This window comes from Zalophus californianus, chromosome 8 (assembly GCF_009762305.2).
Source record: "Zalophus californianus isolate mZalCal1 chromosome 8, mZalCal1.pri.v2, whole genome shotgun sequence".
NCBI lineage: Eukaryota > Metazoa > Chordata > Mammalia > Carnivora > Otariidae > Zalophus > Zalophus californianus.
In genome coordinates, this window is record NC_045602.1 from 112,703,350 (window position 1) to 112,721,469 (window position 18,120).

General features: G+C 50.5%; 2 protein-coding genes across 5 annotated transcripts in view; both read left to right on the forward strand.

Annotated features, from left to right (window-relative positions):
* The window catches only part of TBC1D20 (TBC1 domain family member 20), a 16,200-nt gene extending 2,228 nt beyond the window's left edge, over positions 1 to 13,972 (forward strand). For 3 of the 4 annotated variants that reach the window (XM_027620720.1, XM_027620719.1, XM_027620721.1), the window contains exons 3-9: positions 4,411 to 4,596; positions 6,656 to 6,736; positions 9,006 to 9,192; positions 9,365 to 9,466; positions 10,367 to 10,508; positions 11,270 to 11,457; positions 11,726 to 13,972. In XM_027620720.1, the coding sequence (XP_027476521.1) occupies positions 4,497 to 4,596; positions 6,656 to 6,736; positions 9,006 to 9,192; positions 9,365 to 9,466; positions 10,367 to 10,508; positions 11,270 to 11,457; positions 11,726 to 11,981 (1,056 nt within the window). In that variant the 5' untranslated portion in view covers positions 4,411 to 4,496 and the 3' untranslated portion in view covers positions 11,982 to 13,972. The remainder of the gene's footprint in view (positions 1 to 4,410; positions 4,597 to 6,655; positions 6,737 to 9,005; positions 9,193 to 9,364; positions 9,467 to 10,366; positions 10,509 to 11,269; positions 11,458 to 11,725) is intronic. The other variant, XM_027620718.1, reaches the window with a different exon arrangement.
* Positions 13,973 to 14,746: 774 nt separating this feature from the next.
* Positions 14,747 to 17,969, forward strand: LOC113937810 (forkhead box protein C1). Its single transcript, XM_027622667.2, has 4 exons — positions 14,747 to 15,966; positions 16,141 to 16,192; positions 16,263 to 16,393; positions 17,408 to 17,969. Exons 1-4 carry the CDS (start codon positions 15,954 to 15,956, stop codon positions 17,605 to 17,607), a joined length of 396 nt encoding a protein of 131 aa, XP_027478468.2. The 5' UTR covers positions 14,747 to 15,953; the 3' UTR covers positions 17,608 to 17,969.
* The last annotated feature ends 151 nt before the right edge of the window (positions 17,970 to 18,120 follow it).

Consider the following 18,120-nt stretch of genomic DNA (forward strand, 5'->3'; position numbering starts at 1 on the left):
ATCTCTAGTGCACTTGAGTTTTCTGTTTTCTCCCCCTTTTTTACATCACAATGAGAGCCTATATATTAGGGGCAATAAATTTTTGTTGAAGTGGGGAATGGCACACATAGTGTGCCTTCCTCATCTGCCACTACCATTCAATCACTAGATTGTGGGGTTGATAGTGGAGCCTAAACAGACAGCAGCTAAAGTCCACATTTGAACGGTATCCTATTTTGGGAAGTACCAGTAGCTTTAGAAAGAGGCCAAAGAGTTTACATATCTATTTAGAGTTTTGCAGTGAGCCTGTCCCTAACAGTAGTGTGGGGGAAAATAATGTCATTTACTATAGGCCACTTTTTCCAGGAACAGTGGCCAAGCCAAATTATTTCTTTTATTCTGCACATATTTGTTGAGTTCCCACAAAGTGCCAAAAACGAGAAGATAGTAGTAAATTTTGAAATGCAGGATTAAAAATAGAATAGGAGCATAGTGTTAGGAGAAATAAGTATGGGAGCTGTGGTTTGAGTTCAGAATTAGTTAAAATTCTGGCAGATTATTTGCCAAAGCATAATGGAAATCCAGCTGATTGCAAACAGTGCTACTGTTACTAGTTAGTGATACTAGCAACAATTTTCCTTTCCCCCAGATTGCCGAATAGCTTACTTGGGAAGAGGGGTGGGGTGGATATATGTATAAACAATTTGAGAAAATATTTCCACACTCTTCGCAAGTAGTTTAATAAGATTTCTAAATGTCAGCTCACCCCAACAATATTCGGTATTATCATTCTAAGTGTTCTTAATTTGTGATGTGTAGAAAGTACAGGGACACTCTGAATTTATTTATTTATTTATTTTTAAAGATTTTATTTATTTATTTGACAGAGAGCACAAGCAGGGGGAGCAGCAGAGGGAGAGGGAGAAGCAGGTTCCGCACTGAGCAGAGAGCCCGATGTGGGGCTCGATCCCAGGACCCTGGGATCATGACCTGAGCCAAAGGCAGACGCTTAACCAACTGAGCCACCTAGACACCCCAAAATTTAAAAATAAAAATATATATGTAAATAAAATATTTTGATTTTTCTTTCTTTGCTGGAAATTAATCCAATTCCTGCCATATTTTGTCTCAGCCTATGTTATATAAAAAGTCTTTTCTTCTACATGTCTGCAGTTCCTCTCTGAACACATACAGCCTTCTCTTCCAAAGGATGGCCCTTTGATCCAAAGTTTATTTTGTTTAATTTTATTTATTTGAGAGCGAGAAAGCGGGAGAGCGTGCGCATGAGTGGGGTGAGGGGCAGAGGGAGAGGGATAAGCAGACTCCCCATTGAGCAGGGAGCCCAACACGGGGGTCGGTCCCAGGACTCCAGGATCATGAACTGAGCCAAAGGCAGATGCTTAACTGACTGAGCCACCCAGGAGCCCCTGATCGAGTTTAAAATTCCTTCCTTGACTTCCTCTTTTTCTTTTTTTTTAATATTTTATTTTTAAGTCACCTCTACACCCAGTGTGGGACTCGAACCCACAACCCCGAGATCAGGAATCACAGGTTCCATTGACTGAGCCAGCCAGGCGCCCCACCTTGTCTTCCTCTTGAGTGCAGGATAAAACCCAAATTCTTATTGCCCACAGTTTCTGCATCCATCCAGGTTCTGTTTTCTCTCTTTCCCTAACACTTCAGCCGCACAGAATTTTTCTGTTTTCTGGACGCGTTATTTCTTTCATGTGACAAGGCTTTCCACACTCTTTCCTCTGCCTGGAATGCTTCCTTCAACAGTCTTCCATGTGCAAAGTTTGCTTTAAGAAGAATAGGGGCAGAATAGGGGCGCCTGGGTAGCGCAGTCGGTTAAGCGTCTGCCTTCAGATCAGGTCATGATCCCAGGCTCCTGGGATGGAGCCCCGGGTCAGACTCCCTGCTCAGCAGGGAGCCTGCTTCTCCCTCTCCCTCCCCCTCTGCCTCTCTCTCAAATAAAATCTTTTTTTTTGTTTGTTTGTTTTTTTTTTAAAGATTTATTTATTTGAGAGAGTGAGAATGAGAGAGAGAGTACGTGAGAGGGGTGAGGGCCAGAGGGAGAAGCAGGCTCCCCGCCAAGGAGGGAGCCCGATGTGGGACTCGATCCCGGGACTCCAGGACCATGACCCGAGCCGAAGGCAGTCGCCCAACCAACTGAGCCACCCAGGCGCCCTCTCTCAAATAAAATCTTAAAAAAAATTTTTTTTAACTAAAAAAAGGTGGCAGAATGTATTTTCACTGAAACCTTTCTTGATTGCCCCAGAAGTAGTCATTCTTTCCTCTGGATTTTCATAATTTTTCATGATTCTGTTATATAATAATGTGTCCCTCCCTAATGTGACTCTCTCAAAGGCTGAGGTGTCATATTCATCGTCCTGTCCCCAGTGTAGTACTTATTACGAGTAGCAGCTCACTCAGTGATGGTTGGATAAATGAATGGATAGACTAATGAGCGGGTGGGTAGAAGGAAGGAAGGACACACTCAAGCCAAGAGCTTGAAGCATCTTGGGGCACCTGCGTGGCTCATTCAGTTAAGCAGTGGACTCTTGATTTTGGCTCAGGTTGTGAGATCGAGCCCCACGTTGGGCTCCACGCTCAGTGGGGAGTTTGCTTGAGATTCTTTCTCCCCACCGCCATGCACACGCTCTAAATCAATCAATCAATCTTTAAGAACTTGAAGCATGTTATAAACAAACGTTAGACTAGTTAGGTGCTATGCTAGCAGAGGGAATTGAGACCTGGTTTTTCATGATCTCTAGGTAGAGTTACTATTTAATACAGCATCCAAGCTGGGACATTTCTGAGAGTGCAGTTAGCAGGAGGCGTTTACTATGAGTAATTATGCCAGGACTATAGACGTAAACCAGGAATCTCTCAGACAAACTGGAACAGATGGTCACCCTACTAGGTTATCAGGGAAAATAACAGTCTAACCAGGAGAACAGGTTTACCGGGGTGAAGAGTCACCTGTGTTGTATTCCTGTCTGCACCTCCAGGTGCATGTGACTCCAAGCCAGTGATGCCTCTGTTTGTATGGTTTGTATGTCACAGCTGTCATAGGTAACCAGGATCATTACTACCAACTTTCATGGTGTTAATAATGTGCATCTTTGTCATGGGAACAATTTGTAGACTGTCTCAAAATAGGGTATTATTGAGGAAGGCTGCTTAGGGACCCTTCTAAAGCCTACTCTTCCTTCCAGTGTTACCTTCCACTTAACTGTAGGGTCTTGCGCTTTGTATATGCTACATAACTGTTTCTTACATGAGTCTGTTTACTGTTAGATGAAAGGGCCCTGTGTTCCCTGGATCCAAGCCTTTCTTTTGCTCTCTGCCCCACCCCTTGCTTCTTGAAATCCCCTCTTCCTTTAGAAATTGCACTCTTCAGTAAGGCCTTCTCAAGTTAGCCTGACCTACCACAGCCTCTTTGAGTTCTTGGTGTCTGCACATCCGTTTGGGGGGGCAATTATACTACACTGTTTTGTAACATCTCTTTGGTATTGTCCTGTTTAACTTTTATTGTGTTTGCTGTTCCTAATATTAGATATTCTGCACTGAACTGTGAAAACATATTACCGCATTATTTTCAATAGAAAAATTACAGTAGGATACCCATCAACCACAGACTCTCAGCCAATTTCCTAAGAAGGAATTTAAACACAGTAAAATGCCAGTGTAAATCACAAACTATCACATAAGGATGTAAGATGCTTAAAACATTACTTTCTGCTCACATGCAATTAACATGGTGGTCAAGAAACAGTTGCTGTGTGTGCACGATCATGCCTCTCTTACCACCAGCCACACTGGGGACCCAAGTACACCCTTTGATATTCTGCTTTTGAAAATAATCTCTATGTAGGGGTGCCTGGCTGGCTCAGTTGGTAGAGCATGCAACTCTTGATCTCTAGGTCATGAGTTCAGGCCCCACATTGGGCATGGAGCCTACTTTAAAAAAAAAAAGAAAGAAAAAAATATCTCTGTAATTCTGAGATGTTACCAGCTGTATTAGCATGTAACAAGAATTTTTTATCATGTGGTTTTATTTTAAAAGTATTAAATTTTGGTGACATGTATATAAACAACAGGAAAAAATTATTATGTAAAGACATATGTATGTTCTGTGAAGTTAGTTATTAAGAAAGAACAAGCATTCTGTTCTATTCCAAAACATTACTAGTGTCAGAAATGCCTGAATTCACTGGGTGTTTATTCTAATGGTAGTCCCTTGCCTGTCACTTATATGGTTTATCTCCTTAGTGTTTTGCACATTATGTACTAATGACATACCTATAGGTCAACTTCAAAAATACCTACTTGTACCTCAAACCAAATCAGGAGATTGAGCGAGCCCTGCACAGAAAATGAGCACGTGCTGAATATGTGCCTGATGCCTTTTCCCCCTTTGTTTTGCAGACTTTAATGCCAAAAGGAAAAAGAAAGTGGCAGAGATACACCAGGCTCTGAACAGTGACCCCACTGATGTGGCCGCCCTTAGACGCATGGCCATCAGTGAAGGAGGGCTTCTGACTGATGAGATCAGGCAGAAAGTGTGGCCCAAGCTCCTCAATGTCAACACCAATGACCCACCTCCTATATCAGGTAATGGTGGTGGGTGGTTGTGAGGGAAATCTGTCTAGGACGCAAGGATAAAAGAACTCCAGGTGGCGCCTGGGTGGCTCAGTTGGTTGGGCGTCTGCTTTTGGCTCAAATCGTGGTCTCGGGGTCCTAAGATCAAGCCCCGCATCGGGCTCCCTGCTCAGTGGGGAGCCTGCCTCTCCCTCTCCCTCTGCCACTTCCCCTGCTTGTGCTCTCTCACTCTCTCTCAAATGAATAAATAAAAATCTTAAAAAAGAAAATAGAAAGAATTCCAGGATCTTTGATTTTTAGGCTCATTTTAAGCCAATAGTAGATGAGCAAATCTAAAGCATTTTAGGACATGTTTGGGCATCCCCTGAAAGTGATAAGTAGAATTTTCTTCAAAAAATGAAATGAGCTTTTATTAGTTTGATGGGTAGCTTTTATTGACTAGGTAGGGGAGTTTATTCTAGTTTCTATATTCACTTAGGGGTGGGTTATAGGAATCTGTATTTTAACAGACAAATGAACTCATTCTGGTGCAGATGAACTCATTTTGAGAAACGCTAGGCCATAGGGAGAGAGAATACCTCTCTGGTCTTTAAGCAAAACAAAACAAAACTTTTTTATTGGGAACTACTAAGACGTTTTGAATTCTGAAGTTCTGTAACAGTAAGAAAAGCCGTTACTGTGGCACCTGGGTGGCTCGGTCGGTTGGGCGTTCGACTCTTGATTTCAGCGCGGGTCTTGATCTCATGGTCATGGGACTGAGCCCCATGTGGGGCTCTGCGCTCCGTGGAGAGTCTGCTTGAGATTCTTTCTCCCTCACTCTCTGCCCCTCCTCCGTGCACACACGTTCACTTACGTGTTCTCTCTCTTTCTAAAACAAATACATAAATCTTGAAAAGAAAAGAAAAGCTGTTCTTTACTAATTTGCAAGGCCAATGAAGTAAAAGCAGTTCCTTGGAATATAGTACAAAATACAAAAAAGTACTGCACAACAGTGAATCCACTTGGTCATTCAGTCACTCAACAAACATTGATTGCTTTTCTGCTATGTACCGCCAAAGTCCAGGTGCTAGAGATCCTTTCACTCGTGTGGCAGATATTAGCTGTGCTCCTGCTGTGTGCCAGGTGCTAGAGGCGGGTCATGCAGCCTCTGCTGATAAGCCCACGGTGCCGAGGTGCAGCCAAGTAGGTGTTAAGTTGCCACTTGTTATTATCTTTGAAACCGGCTGCCTCGGAGCAGTCAGCTTTCGGTTGGAAGGAAAAGACGTCACCACATTCACACTCTAAACCATGAGAGGATGATCTTCTGTCAGATTCCAAACTACCCAGATCTTTACAAGGTGAAGTCTGTGTGTAGGGAAGTGTTACACGTGCTCCTCCGGTAGCTTCGGATTGGGGCTGTGATGGAAATGCGCACTTGTTATATTACCCTTGGTTGGGGTTGAGGGAGATGTGTGCTGGTTCCATTTACAACAGCTAGAGACTGCCTCCTTACTTTCACACTGTGTTGGACTTAATCAGCTGAACACAGGCTCCTATTTGCAGTGTCTTAGTTTTTAGATTTCAGGGTCAAGAGAGGTTAGGTTCTTCTTTGTGTGAGTTTATCTTAATGCTCCTTCCTGAACAGCTCAGTGCTCCCGAGGCTGCAGAGATGTCCAGGTTTTCCAGTGATCTGTGCTTTCCACATTCATGATCTTATTTGATCAGCGTAGTAACATATGGAAGGAGATATCCCCATTTTACCGACGTGCATGTTGAAATTCAGAGCAGTCTCCCAGTGACATGCCAGGAGCAGCCTCCAGTAGGCCCCTGGCTTCCTGACATCTCTGCTGCTCCTTCTGCCTCACCCTGAACACTGCATGTCCCTCCTCTTATGGTCACAGTGACTCGAATGAAACAGCACGTTTGGAACTAAACTGGGGATTCTTCTCCAAATGTTGTGTCTTGTGTCTTGTCCTCTTCAGGAAAAAGCTGAAGGATGTCCTCCGGGCTTCTGATGTCATACCAGAACGTTTTTGCCCCTGATCTGGCTCCCAGACATTCCTGCAGTAACATGTTCCTTTTCCTCCCACAGGGAAGAACCTACGGCAGGGAAGCAAGGACTACCAGCAAGTGCTGCTGGACGTCAGGCGGTCTTTGCGGCGGTTCCCGCCTGGTGAGAAGCTCTTTGGGTCCCGCCACCTGGGAGTTCCCGGCCCAGCTGCTTCCAGCCCAGCCCACGGCGTGACCTCAAAGGGGCCCCTGCCTCCTCAGGAGCCCTTTGTATGCTCAGTCTGCGGAGACATTCTCTCCCCGGCTCAGTCACGTTCACACCCCCGCGGCGAAAGCCTGAGCCCAGAGTAATTTCTCTTGGCCTAGAGGTGCTGAATGAAAAACTTAGAGGCTTTTCCCTGATTCAGAGCCACCGAAGAGACTTCATAGGGACCGTTGGAGCCATCGTCTGGCTTTAAATAGCAGATAGGTTTACAAGGGGGCACTAAGAAGAAGTATTCATATCTTCATTTGATTAGATGTGGATGTGAGGGCGATCTGGCTGCGACATCTGTCACCCCATTGATCGCCAGGGTTGATTCAGCTGATCTGGCTGGCTAGGCGGGTGTCCCCTTCCTCCCTCACCGCTCCATGTGCGTCCCTCCCGAAGCTGTGCGCTCGGTTGAAGAGGACGACCTTCCCCGAGAGAGGAGAGGACCGTTCTTCGGTCAGGGGTATACGAGTAGCTGCGCTCCCTGCTAGACCCTCCAAACAAGCTCTCATCTCATTAGATGTATAAATAGGGGTATCCTACCTGTGCCTCTGTTGGGCCCTGGACTGGAAGGGAAGGAGGCCATTCCCTGCATGTTTTAAAGGGTCTGTTTAGAAATCGCTTCCCATTCCAGGAGGCATGAGAAGAATGACCAACTGTTGTCTCCATGTTCACAGTGAAGGAAGCTGAGCAACAGACCTCGTGTTTATGATCCATTTCTCTTCCTTTGGCAGCCTCACCTTTGTTTAGGTCCACGAAGAAAGGAGAATTGCTAAAAGGGACAAGAGCCTCTAAACCCATTGCCTCACTCTTCCGAAACCATGCTCTGGCTTGGATTTTGCCTCTTAAATCTTGCTTGCACCCCTGCTCATGATTCCTGTGTAGCCGGTAGCCTGCCCGCTTGCTTTTGATAAAAACGTCTGCCCGTGGCCCAGTCCCCTTTCCCTGTCCTGCCGGTTTGGAGGAGACCACACAGGCAGGTGCCCTCATTTCCCCCTAGGTAACCTGCTTTTCCTCTGACCCCTTTCTGCCTCTGCCATTTATGGAATGTTGGTCTGTGAGGTTCTTTGTGTGGGCTGCACTTTCCATGTAGTTTCATATTCTTCTTACATCCGTGTTCTTTTGAGCTCAGCTGACCTCTCTTACTCTGAAAATTCAAACAGAGTTTAGTCTTGTTCTCTCACCACTTTGATTACTTTCCCTAACCATAGTAGTTACTTCATTTTCTTTTTATTGGGTCTTTTAGAATACGCCTTTTTGAGAAGGGGTTTCCAGATATACCTTGGATCAAGATATATTCCTGTGATACTTCGTTTGGTTTAGAGGAGAACATGTAACTCTTTTAAATTTTTTATTTTTATATAATTTCTCATACCTATAGAAAAAGTTGCAAAAATAGGACAAATAATTCCCCAGATGCCTTTTACGCAGATTTCCTACATTATATGTTAATGTTTTACTATATTTGCTTTAGTATTGCTTTGTCTCTCTCCTACATACACACACACATACGCTTTTTTTCCTGAATTATTTAAGAATCAGTACAGACATGGTGTCCCTTTACGCCTAAATATTTCAGGGTGTGGTTCCTAAAAACAAGGCTCTTACATACTCACACGGCACTCAAGAAATCAGCAACATACTGAAAACTAGTGCTACTAACGTGGAGATTTTATTCAGGTCTCACCCTTCAACGGCAGTAAAATCCTTTGAAGGAAAAGGCAATGTGAATGCAAGCAGTTCCCATTCAGTCATCCTACCTCATTAGCCTCCTCGACCCTGGAGTAGTTCCTTTGTGTTTTATGACTCAGTTATTTTTATAAAATTCCCCTCGCTTTGGGTTGCCGAGCTCCTGGAGACGCTCCCCAGCAGCGACCCTGGGGTACTTCCCGGCCGCCACAGGCGTGTGGTTCCTGCTCCAGGCAGTGTCAGCTGTGACTGGGCTGAGAAGGGGTTGGCGGGCCGGGCCCGCCCCGCCCCGCCGTGAGGCTGCTGCTCTGTGGCTCCTTCCTGTGTGCCGAGTAGTATCAGTGTGGGGATTTTAATACGTGTTGCCAAACTGTTCATAACTTATTCTTTTTATTAAACACTTGGCAAATCCTTTGCTGACCGTCTTCGCCCCTCCTTGTTAGCAGGATGCTCAGTGTGTTCAGGGGCATCTCCCCTCGTCTTCCCTCCCCAGGCATGCCGGAGAAGCAGAGAGAGGGGCTCCAGGAAGAGCTGATCGACATCATCCTCCTCATCTTGGAGCGGAACCCTCAGCTGCACTACTACCAGGGTTACCACGACATCGTGGTCACGTTTCTGCTGGTGGTAGGCGAGAAGCTGACACCGTCCCTGGTAGAAAAATTGTCTACCCACCACCTCAGGTACCAGCGCAGAGGAATACAAAAGGATGTGGGATCCCTCCTCAAGCCCCCCTGGGGACCACTCCTCGGCCCGTTTGCTAGTCTCTTTCCAGTGGTGGGAACCCTGTTCTACCCCCTCGGCCCTGATCTGAGCATTTGGTCTGACCAAGCTCATTGAATTGTCTCCGTCCAGGGATTTCATGGATCCAACAATGGACAACACCAAGCATATATTAAACTATCTGATGCCCATCATTGACCAGGTGAATCCAGAGCTCCATGACTTCATGCAGTGGTATGTATACGTTTCCATTTGTGTACACGCTTGCACACGCACACCCACACCCCTTTGACTTTCTCCTGGCCCTGGTCTCTTCCTCACAAGTCCAGCTCAATCGCACCACCATTGTATGTTGACAGGCGTTAAGTTTTTCCAGATTGTCCTTTCTGTTCGCCAGTGAGCTGGATAATTCAGGTCTGTACAGTCTGGGAGCACTTTTTTGGGTACTGTGCTCTTGTGGGGATACGAGAGATGTACAGCACATGCCCTTGAGGAGGTTACATCTGGTGGGGAGGGCTGGGGAGGTGAGTATGCCGAGGTGGACTTTGAGGTTATTGCTTCAGGAAAAGGACATACTACTGTAGGATCCCGAATCGAGAAGGACAAGGCCATCCGTGGGTTGTTTTATTCTCTAGGTTCCAAGGAGAAGAAATATTTCTTTGCAAATCTTATATGATTTTTTTCTCTTCTGTGTAATTGGAAATGAGTCCTTGGGCCAACACCTCACCCCCCCCCCTTTTTTTTAATGTCTGTGTCTTAAGATGTTTCAATCATCTCACGTTAACTGAACAATTAATACAGTTGTGTCTTTAAGCCTGAGAATATGTGCAAACCATGGTATCGTTCTGTGAAAACAGACTTCTTCTTCCTGTTATTGACACTGGTTAGCCATTAGGACAGCAGCCAGCGAGATAAGGCAACCAGGACCCCATCATAGTATTAGTGTCATGATGGTGGGTATGTTTTAAGGATTTTGTATTCGGTGAGAAGATGCTGAATTCCTAGGGGGCTGAATTTTCCAGAGAGTGTATCTCCCAAATTCTTTCTTAATAAGCACCGAGGACAAAGATGTCCCAGGGAGCGGAGAGGGACAGCCTGTCAGGGAACCTAATGTCTGGATTTCCTTGCTCCTAGTGCCGAGGTGGGAACCATCTTTGCCCTCAGCTGGCTCATCACCTGGTTTGGGCATGTCCTGTCTGACTTCAGGCACGTCGTGCGGTTATACGACTTCTTCCTGGCCTGCCACCCGCTGATGCCCATTTACTTTGCAGCCGTGGTAGGTACAGGCCACAAGCCAGCAGCTAGGTTCCCCATCACCCATTCCAACTCAATCGTTTTCCCTCAAGGGAGACCAGGTGATTTTGGAAAGATGGGAAAGAGCATTTCCCAGACTGGTGCCCCTGGACGCCGCTCTGTGCAATGTGAATGGGAGTGTTATGGGGAAAGAAAAGGCTCTGTGTAAAAATAGGATTGGGAAATGCTTGGTTAAACCAAGTTAAAGAGATCTGTTTCCTGCATGATTCTTCTGAACCTTTAAAATGCTCATGTGCATAATGAATTGTCCATGTTCCTCTTGACATCCCCCGGAACTAGTGTAGACTGCCAGCTCCAGGCCAGGGAGGGAGAAGGTGCAGTACGACGACAGCGGGGACACTGGCAGGGCTTGATGGGCTTCCCGTTCCATGGAGGTGCCTTCACTGCTCTTGAGAGGGGAGCAAGCCTGTTCTTTCTACTGCTTTGAACCATTTTTTTCTGTGTGGGAGCTCCAGGAGTCTCCCTGTGAGCCCTTTTCTTCTCTTCCTCCTAAAAGAACCTCCTTCATTTTGTTGGTCGGCCTTCCGCATCCTGGGGTGGAAGTCTGCCTGTAGCAGGAAGGGCCAGCCCCCTGGGAAAAGCATACATACGTTATTCCTTCCTAGATGGATACAAGAGTCTGCTGTCTGTTACCGATTTAAATTCATCTCTAAGGAGAATGACGTGCAAGCGGCGAAGGCCCTGCTTGTCCCGGTCTCTGATGCAAGGCCTTGCTCCCCACAGATCGTGTTGTATCGAGAGCAGGAAGTCCTGGATTGTGACTGTGACATGGCCTCGGTCCACCACCTGTTGTCCCAGATCCCTCAGGACCTGCCCTATGAGACCCTGATCAGCAGAGCTGGAGACCTGTTTGTTCAGTTTCCCCCGTCCGAACTTGCGCGGGAGGCATCTGCCCAACAGCAGGCCGAGAAGTGAGTGAGGCGGAGGCTCTGGTTGACCTGGGGGTGTCTGTGGGTGAGCAGAAGTGGTGGAGGATTGTGTCTGCCGGGCGCCGGGCTGGGGGATGTCTCCAGAGATCTAAGCTCCAGCCAGCAGAATCCCTACCTCGGTCTTCACGGCTCTTTATCCAGAATAGCCTTGTGAGCAGTGGACGGCTCTGCCCTCAGCCTCTGTGATAATCCCGTTTTTCTGTCTCTTCTTTCATTGCGTGTCCTTCTTCTGTCTCCTCCGCCTCTGCAGGACAGCCGCCTCTACCTTCAAAGACTTTGAGCTGGCATCAGCCCAGCAGAGGCCTGACACGGTGCTGCGGCAGCGGTTTCGGGGATTCCTGCGACCTGAGGATCGAACGAAAGACGTCCTGACCAAACCAAGGACCAACCGCTTTGTGAAGCTGGCAGTGATGGGGCTGACGGTGGCACTTGGAGCGGCCGCCCTGGCTGTGGTGAAAAGTGCCTTGGAGTGGGCCCCCAAGTTCCAGCTGCAGCTGTTCCCCTAAATGCCAGGGAGGGCGCTGCCTCCTCCATTACGTTGAGGTTTCACCCTTCCATGGAAGGATTGGGAGGGGGTGGAATTTCCTTTATTAAAAGGGTTTCTGTCAAGGGTTTTCTATTCCTGCCAGGCCCCCACCCTGCCTGCCCATGGCTCACCTTTGCTCCAGAGCCCACTGGCACCTGAGAGCTGCGCTCGGAGGCCGAGCCAGGCCGCGGGCCTCCTCTCCCTCCCCACCGCCCTGCCCCTGCGCTGCCCGCTGCCGCCTCTTGGCGGTGGGCACCAGGGGTTTCTTGAGCTGCCCGTGGCCCTGGGAACCCACCGGGCCTGGTTACTGGGGACCTTCTTAGCTGCCCCGTAGCAAGTAAGCTGGGCCACCAAGGGCCCTCCTCGCGGTGCCTCCTGTTCCGTCTGCTGCCACTGGCCTGAGGAGGAAGGAGCTGCTGCCGTGGGAGTTAGACCTTGGAACCGAGGCGAGGGACAGAGGCTGCTAGCCGGGTGCAAGACCGGCCCCTCTCGAGAGCAGCTCCGTTAGCTGGTCAGAAATCAGACAGATGTGAAGTAGGTTACTAGGTAAATCCTATCTATTTTCAGCCTAGAAATCACTTGGGCATTTCCAGTCAAACAGGAAGGAATGTGAGGTTGCAGGGCCCAGATGTAACCTGGTTTTGCCTGCCTTCTTTTTCCTCCCTGTTCTCTCACAAGCCACACGATGTTGCTTTTAAAGGACACTTTTATTACTCTTTTTAGAATTACATATACACCCAACATGTAAAGTACCCTCACTCTGAAAATGATAGTTCCTTCACGGGAAAAACGGTCCTCATCAGCAAGATGAGCTTCTAAGACCCTGAAGTTTCCTTTCTCCTCGACTGTTGAACGTCTCACTTGAGCTAGAGCCGCTGTGTGTTTACAGCCCCGCACTTCCAGAGCGCCCACGGGCCCACTCTCCTTCCTTCCTCTTCTCCTCAGACCACTGTTCTCCCAAGTAGGCACCCACTCGCTCCTACCTTGGCTTCGTTTGGGGGATTCAGTTTATCTTCTCAACTGCTGGTCTCTCCTTCCTGGTTGGAAATGTCATTGGAGACTTGTCAGCAACCAGAAGGAACACACCAGCCTGAAGAGTATGGGAGAAGCTGAGAACAGCCAGCTCCCGCCCCAAGCTTCTGGAGGAGTCTCCAGGCCTTCGGGGACAAGACGGATCATTCAGTCCTTCTGGACCACTTTTCTTGTAAGCGAAACCAAGTTTGTTTGAGGTTAACTCTGGCTTGAAAAAAAAGTGCCTTTTGCTGCTTTAAAGAATTGAGGTGTAGAGTATGAAGCAGCCATGTACTTTCATTTTCCTGTCTCTTGGGCACTGTTCTCTTGGCAGGTGTTTTCTTAAAGGGAACGTGCCAGAAGTCCTGTCCCTTAGCATACCGAGACGGCAGAGTGGGGGGCACTTAGTACGCCAGGCAGCCGGCAGGCCCAGGGCAGTGAGGGGTCTCTACGGCGAGTCACGTGAAGTGACACTAAGCACTTTAAAACAAAAGGTTAAAGTGATGGGTCATTCTCTGTAGCAGGAGTCCCACTTGGGGTAAGCGTAATGTGGATGGATTAATCTAGACAGTGATGGAGACATGAAGACAAAGGAAATTCTTCCAGGACCCGGTCCCAGGCTTCTCCCCCGGCAAGCTTGTCCCCTTGCCGCCTTCACAGATGCACAGCTCCCCTGCCGCAGCGCTGGGGCCTAAATGCTGAAGGAATTGATGGGCAAGAGGGGCGGAGGGGCATAGGATCACAGGCTTTGGATCCCAGAAGGCAAGTGGCACAGGCTTCTGTTGTAGCCTTAGGAGGGGGTTCATTTGTTTTGTAGCTTTGCTGACATTGGGATTCTCCCTGCCAACGAGAAGAAAGCATTATCCTTTTACCTTCAGGTGGTTTACTATTCTGTAAAGAATATGTGTAAATAGTTTGTACAGAACCCTGTATAAAATAAACAGCCATATGTGGTTACTAGTCAGTCTCCTGACATTCCGTCCTGTGCTCCCTCACGTCCCGCTCCTGGCCTGGGACTGTGCTGGAGTCTAGGGACTCTTGGGTGGCCTTGACTTACGTGGAGAGCTTGGGGAACACCTGCAGTCCTGTTTCTACTTCACCTGCAAGAGGTACGACCTACCCGTTCCAGGTACTGCCCGGGGGCACTGGCCCCAGTTAGGCAGTGCAAGTGACGTGGGACCTTGGTCCAGGGGGATCTTGCCTGTTTTCCGCATACTTCTGGGGATGCTTTAGGCTCAAAAGGCGGACATTTGGCTTGGGAACCTAATCAGTCTGATGTGAAGGCAACTTTATCTCCACATGTAATTCCCATCCCCAGAGGAGCTGCTGAGAGCGGTTCTTGCCAAGCTCTTCCCACACCTCTTAACTGCCAGCCATTGGGTAGTGGGAACCCAGAGCAGTGCCTTGAGCATGGGGCCATCTTGGAGGCAAGAATCCATGTTGTCTGGGACATGTTTTGATGCTTCCCTGGCCCAGAGTGGGGGTGTGAGGGCACCCAAGCCGGACAGGCATCACTCAGCTCTTGGACCGTGTCCCACCACCCTAGGCCAGCACACACACCCCCCCCCACCACACCCCCCCCGTGCTGCCCCCTGGTTTGACACTCATGGAGTCCACAGGGCTGGCCAGGACACCGCCCTGCTTCCGGGAGCTCACACACCAGACAGTTGCACTGAACAAGCAGGTTGCTCTGAGTGGCAAATTTGGTGGTGGTTTTGTCGAGTTGATGGTTGACTATGGAGAAGTTTTGGTAATTAGAAGGTTGAAGGAAGTACATGTGTGATATGATAAATACTTGGGTTTTGTCCCCAGTTCCCCTAACAGCCTGGGAATTTCCCGATGGGAGTGTCTTTGGTTGTTCACAATGATTCCCTTTTGATTCCAGGTGAGTTTATGCTAATGAGGTGACAAGGTAGGGCGACTGGAGAGTTCCGGGAATGGGCAGGTCAGCAGAAAGACCAAGTGATTGGAGGGTGGGACTTCCAGCCCCTCCCAGACCCCCAGGGAGGGGAGGAGATCCTGGGGAGCCATGGCTACACAACACAAACTCTGGACCAGAGATCTCGCAAAGCTTCTGGGTGGACACCTCAAGGTGCTGGGAGGGTAATGCTCCCAGAGGGGGCTTGGGGGCACCGCACCTCCCTCCCCCACGCCTTGGCCTATGCATCCCTTCCATATTACTGTTTGCAGAGTTGTATCCTTTATAGTAAATCCGTAAAGGTTAGTGAAGTTGTTCTGAGTTCTGTGAGCCCTTCTAGCCAAGTATTGAACCTGAGGGGGTGTCGTGGAAACCCCTGAATTTGTGGTTGGCCGGGCAGAAATGTGGGCACCCCGGGCACCCCATTTGTGGCTGGCATCTGAGGGGGGGCAGGCTCGTGGAACTGAGCCCTTTAACCTGTGGGGTCTGATGCTACTTCCCGGTAGTTATGTCAGAATCGAGTTGAATTGTTGGGCCGGGAGCTGTTGGAGAATTGGGGCAATGGGGTCAGAAAATGCCACACGATACTTAAGGTGGAGGGGAAATTGTGTGAAAACAGCTGAATAAAAAGTGTGCCCGTCTCGTAGACAAACGGAGTGGGTCGTGCCAGCGTGAGGGGACCTGCGGTTGAGGCCCTGGAGAAGGGGGTTGGGACTCTCTCGGGGGCAATCTGGGGGGCCGGGGTGGCAGGACGGCCAGTGTCACTTCCGGGCGGTGTGGGCGTCTGCGAGTGCGAATCGGGCCTCCCACGCGGGCGGCGCGGGGAGCTGCGGCGGGGGGGGGGGGGGCGGGCAGCAAACGGCGCGCTGGCGTGAGCGCTTCACCTACGCGGCGGTGAACGTGGACGGGCCCTTCACGCTTCCAGCCAGCCCCGCGCCACGCCCCCCCGCCCCCGCGCGCCCTGGGCTCCTCCAGGGATTAAGTGGGGACTACAGGGAAGAACAAGCCGGAGGCTTTTGCCAAATGCAACCAAGAGGTGAGGGGGCCTGAGGCTCGGCCTGGCTTGATCTTCTTTCCCCTGCCCTGCGTCCCCTCGCCCCCTCACCCCTCATCCTTCTGCGGTGTCTCCCGCTGCCTTTCTCCCTGTCCTTACAAAGGCCCTCTCTTGCTGGTGGTCTCCCCGATTGACCGATGGTTGTTTGCCCAGCAGCTTTTGTGAGCCAGCAAGGCTGTGGGGTCGCCTCCAACTTGCTGCTTTTGAAGTGAGTGGCTTTCCTGCCAGACACCCCCCCCCCGCCCCGACTCGAGAGGAAGACGTGTTCGCTTCGGCAGGGGAGGGGCAGCCCGCCCTCCAGGGCCGCGGCTGCTCCCATCGGAGGAGGCGCGGTCTTCCACTCGCCGTCCCCCGCCCCAGCAGAGAGACTGGCACCCAGGTCCGCCGGGACCTCCGGCTGCTGGCTCAGGTAGGTGGCTCCAGTCCAAAGGCCGTGGGGTTCAGTTTCGAGTCTGCCCCGGTGAGTTGGCAGTGGGCTCTCAGTGGTCTGGGCCCCCGGCAATGGGCTGACCCCTTGGGAGGGGGAGGCTCCTCCACTCAACCCGCAGCAGGGAGCACTCAAGGCCCGGCTGTCTTGGATCCTTCCTGGTGCTGGACGCGGAGCCTGGGACAGCCCGCACCCCTGCACTGGTACTCCGGACCCTCCGCTTGGCTGCAGCAGACCCAACTTCTCTGCCAAGTGGCTGAGTGAGCCGAGCCGCACGGCAGCCCCCGGCCTGTCCTGTCTCCACTGTTGATACAGCCATGGCTAAAGAAATACTCCATTAATACCTCTTAATGCTATCGGACAGAGAATGGTACAAGGCCCCGGGAAAGGCGACAGCGTGGGGCGTACTGGGGGTGAGGAGGACTGGGGTGAACCGAGAGCCACAGTCCCCACCCTGGCCCAGCCCTGCCCTGTGGAAATGAGGGCCCAGGGTTACAAGTGTTGTCTCTTTCAAGAGAAGCTGGGCATCTAGGTTTTGATGCAGTCTCTCTCAATGTAAAATCATTGGCAACCAAATTTCTAAAATACTGGGGAGGGGGCGCCTCGGTGGCTCAGTCGTGAAGCCTCAGGTCATGATCCCGGGGTCCTGGGATCGAGGCCCACATCGGGCTCCCTGCTCCGCGGGAAGCCTGTTTCTCCCTCTCCCACTCCCCCTGCTTGTGTTCCCTCTCTCGCTGTGTCTGTCAAATAAATAAAATCTTTAAAAAAATAAAATACTGGGGAGACTGGTTACAGCCTGTACTGAGAGAACAGGTCTCTGCTTAACTGTTGCGCTCAGGCCCCTGAGGGCTGCGAGACACTGGCCCTGGTGCAGGGGTGGGGGGGGAGGGAGCTGGGGACAGAATACCTCCCGTCCCCACCGGGCCCCATCTCACTGTGCTGCAGCCCTGCTCTCCTCCCCGGCAGGGGCTCTGTCTGACCCTTTCTTCCTCCCAGGGCAGCGAGGCTGGCAGAGCACAAGACCCTCATGTTCTCAGAGGACTCTCTGCTCCCAGTGCCTGGGGTCAACGCTTGAGCCTCCGGGGACAGGGGGGCAATGCCTGTCCAGGGACCAGAACGAGCCCTGCCCCAGCCCCCAGCCCCAGCCCAAACCACACGCCCCAACTTCTGGAGCCTGGAATCCAGGCAGGCCTTGAAGGGCAGAGACGCCCTCCGCCTGTCTTGACGGTGATCCACATGGAAGCTCAGACGACGTGTTCACCATCAAGTACCGGATCTCAACGGGGAAGGGGGCTTGGTCAGAGAAGGCGGCAAAACTTCCATCTCTTTCATCTCTGACCAGCACAGACTGACACCAAAACTGTGCCATCTTGCCTGAGGTATTAAAATGGGGATGGCCAGCCCCGCCCCTCAACTGCAGCAGCTTCACGTGTTCCTGAAAGATCGCTGTCCTCCAAGCCCACAGGGCTGCAGCAAGGCTGGCCTGCCGTCCTTGCCCTCCCCCAGCAAGGACCCATCTGCAGACCCACTTCCTGCCTGACCCAAGAGCGTGCAGCCCCTCAAGTGGGCACAGGAGTGCCTCGACCGGGGCAAGGATCCCCGTGCAGGTCACACCCTCGCTCCACCACTGCCAGGGGTTACCGGACCCTGCCTCAGTGCCCACGGAGCTCGCCATCCTGCCCGTGTGCAGGGTCCCAGCCCGTGACGCT

What these genes read in the sequence shown, in the direction of transcription:
- LOC113937810 (XM_027622667.2), top strand. An exon ending in TCCAACTTGCTGCTTTTGAA is followed by an intron (nt 16,193 to 16,262) that starts GTGAGTGGCTTT and finishes TCGCTTCGGCAG; the next exon opens with GGGAGGGGCAGCCCGCCCTC. An exon ending in ACCTCCGGCTGCTGGCTCAG is followed by an intron (nt 16,394 to 17,407) that starts GTAGGTGGCTCC and finishes TCTTCCTCCCAG; the next exon opens with GGCAGCGAGGCTGGCAGAGC.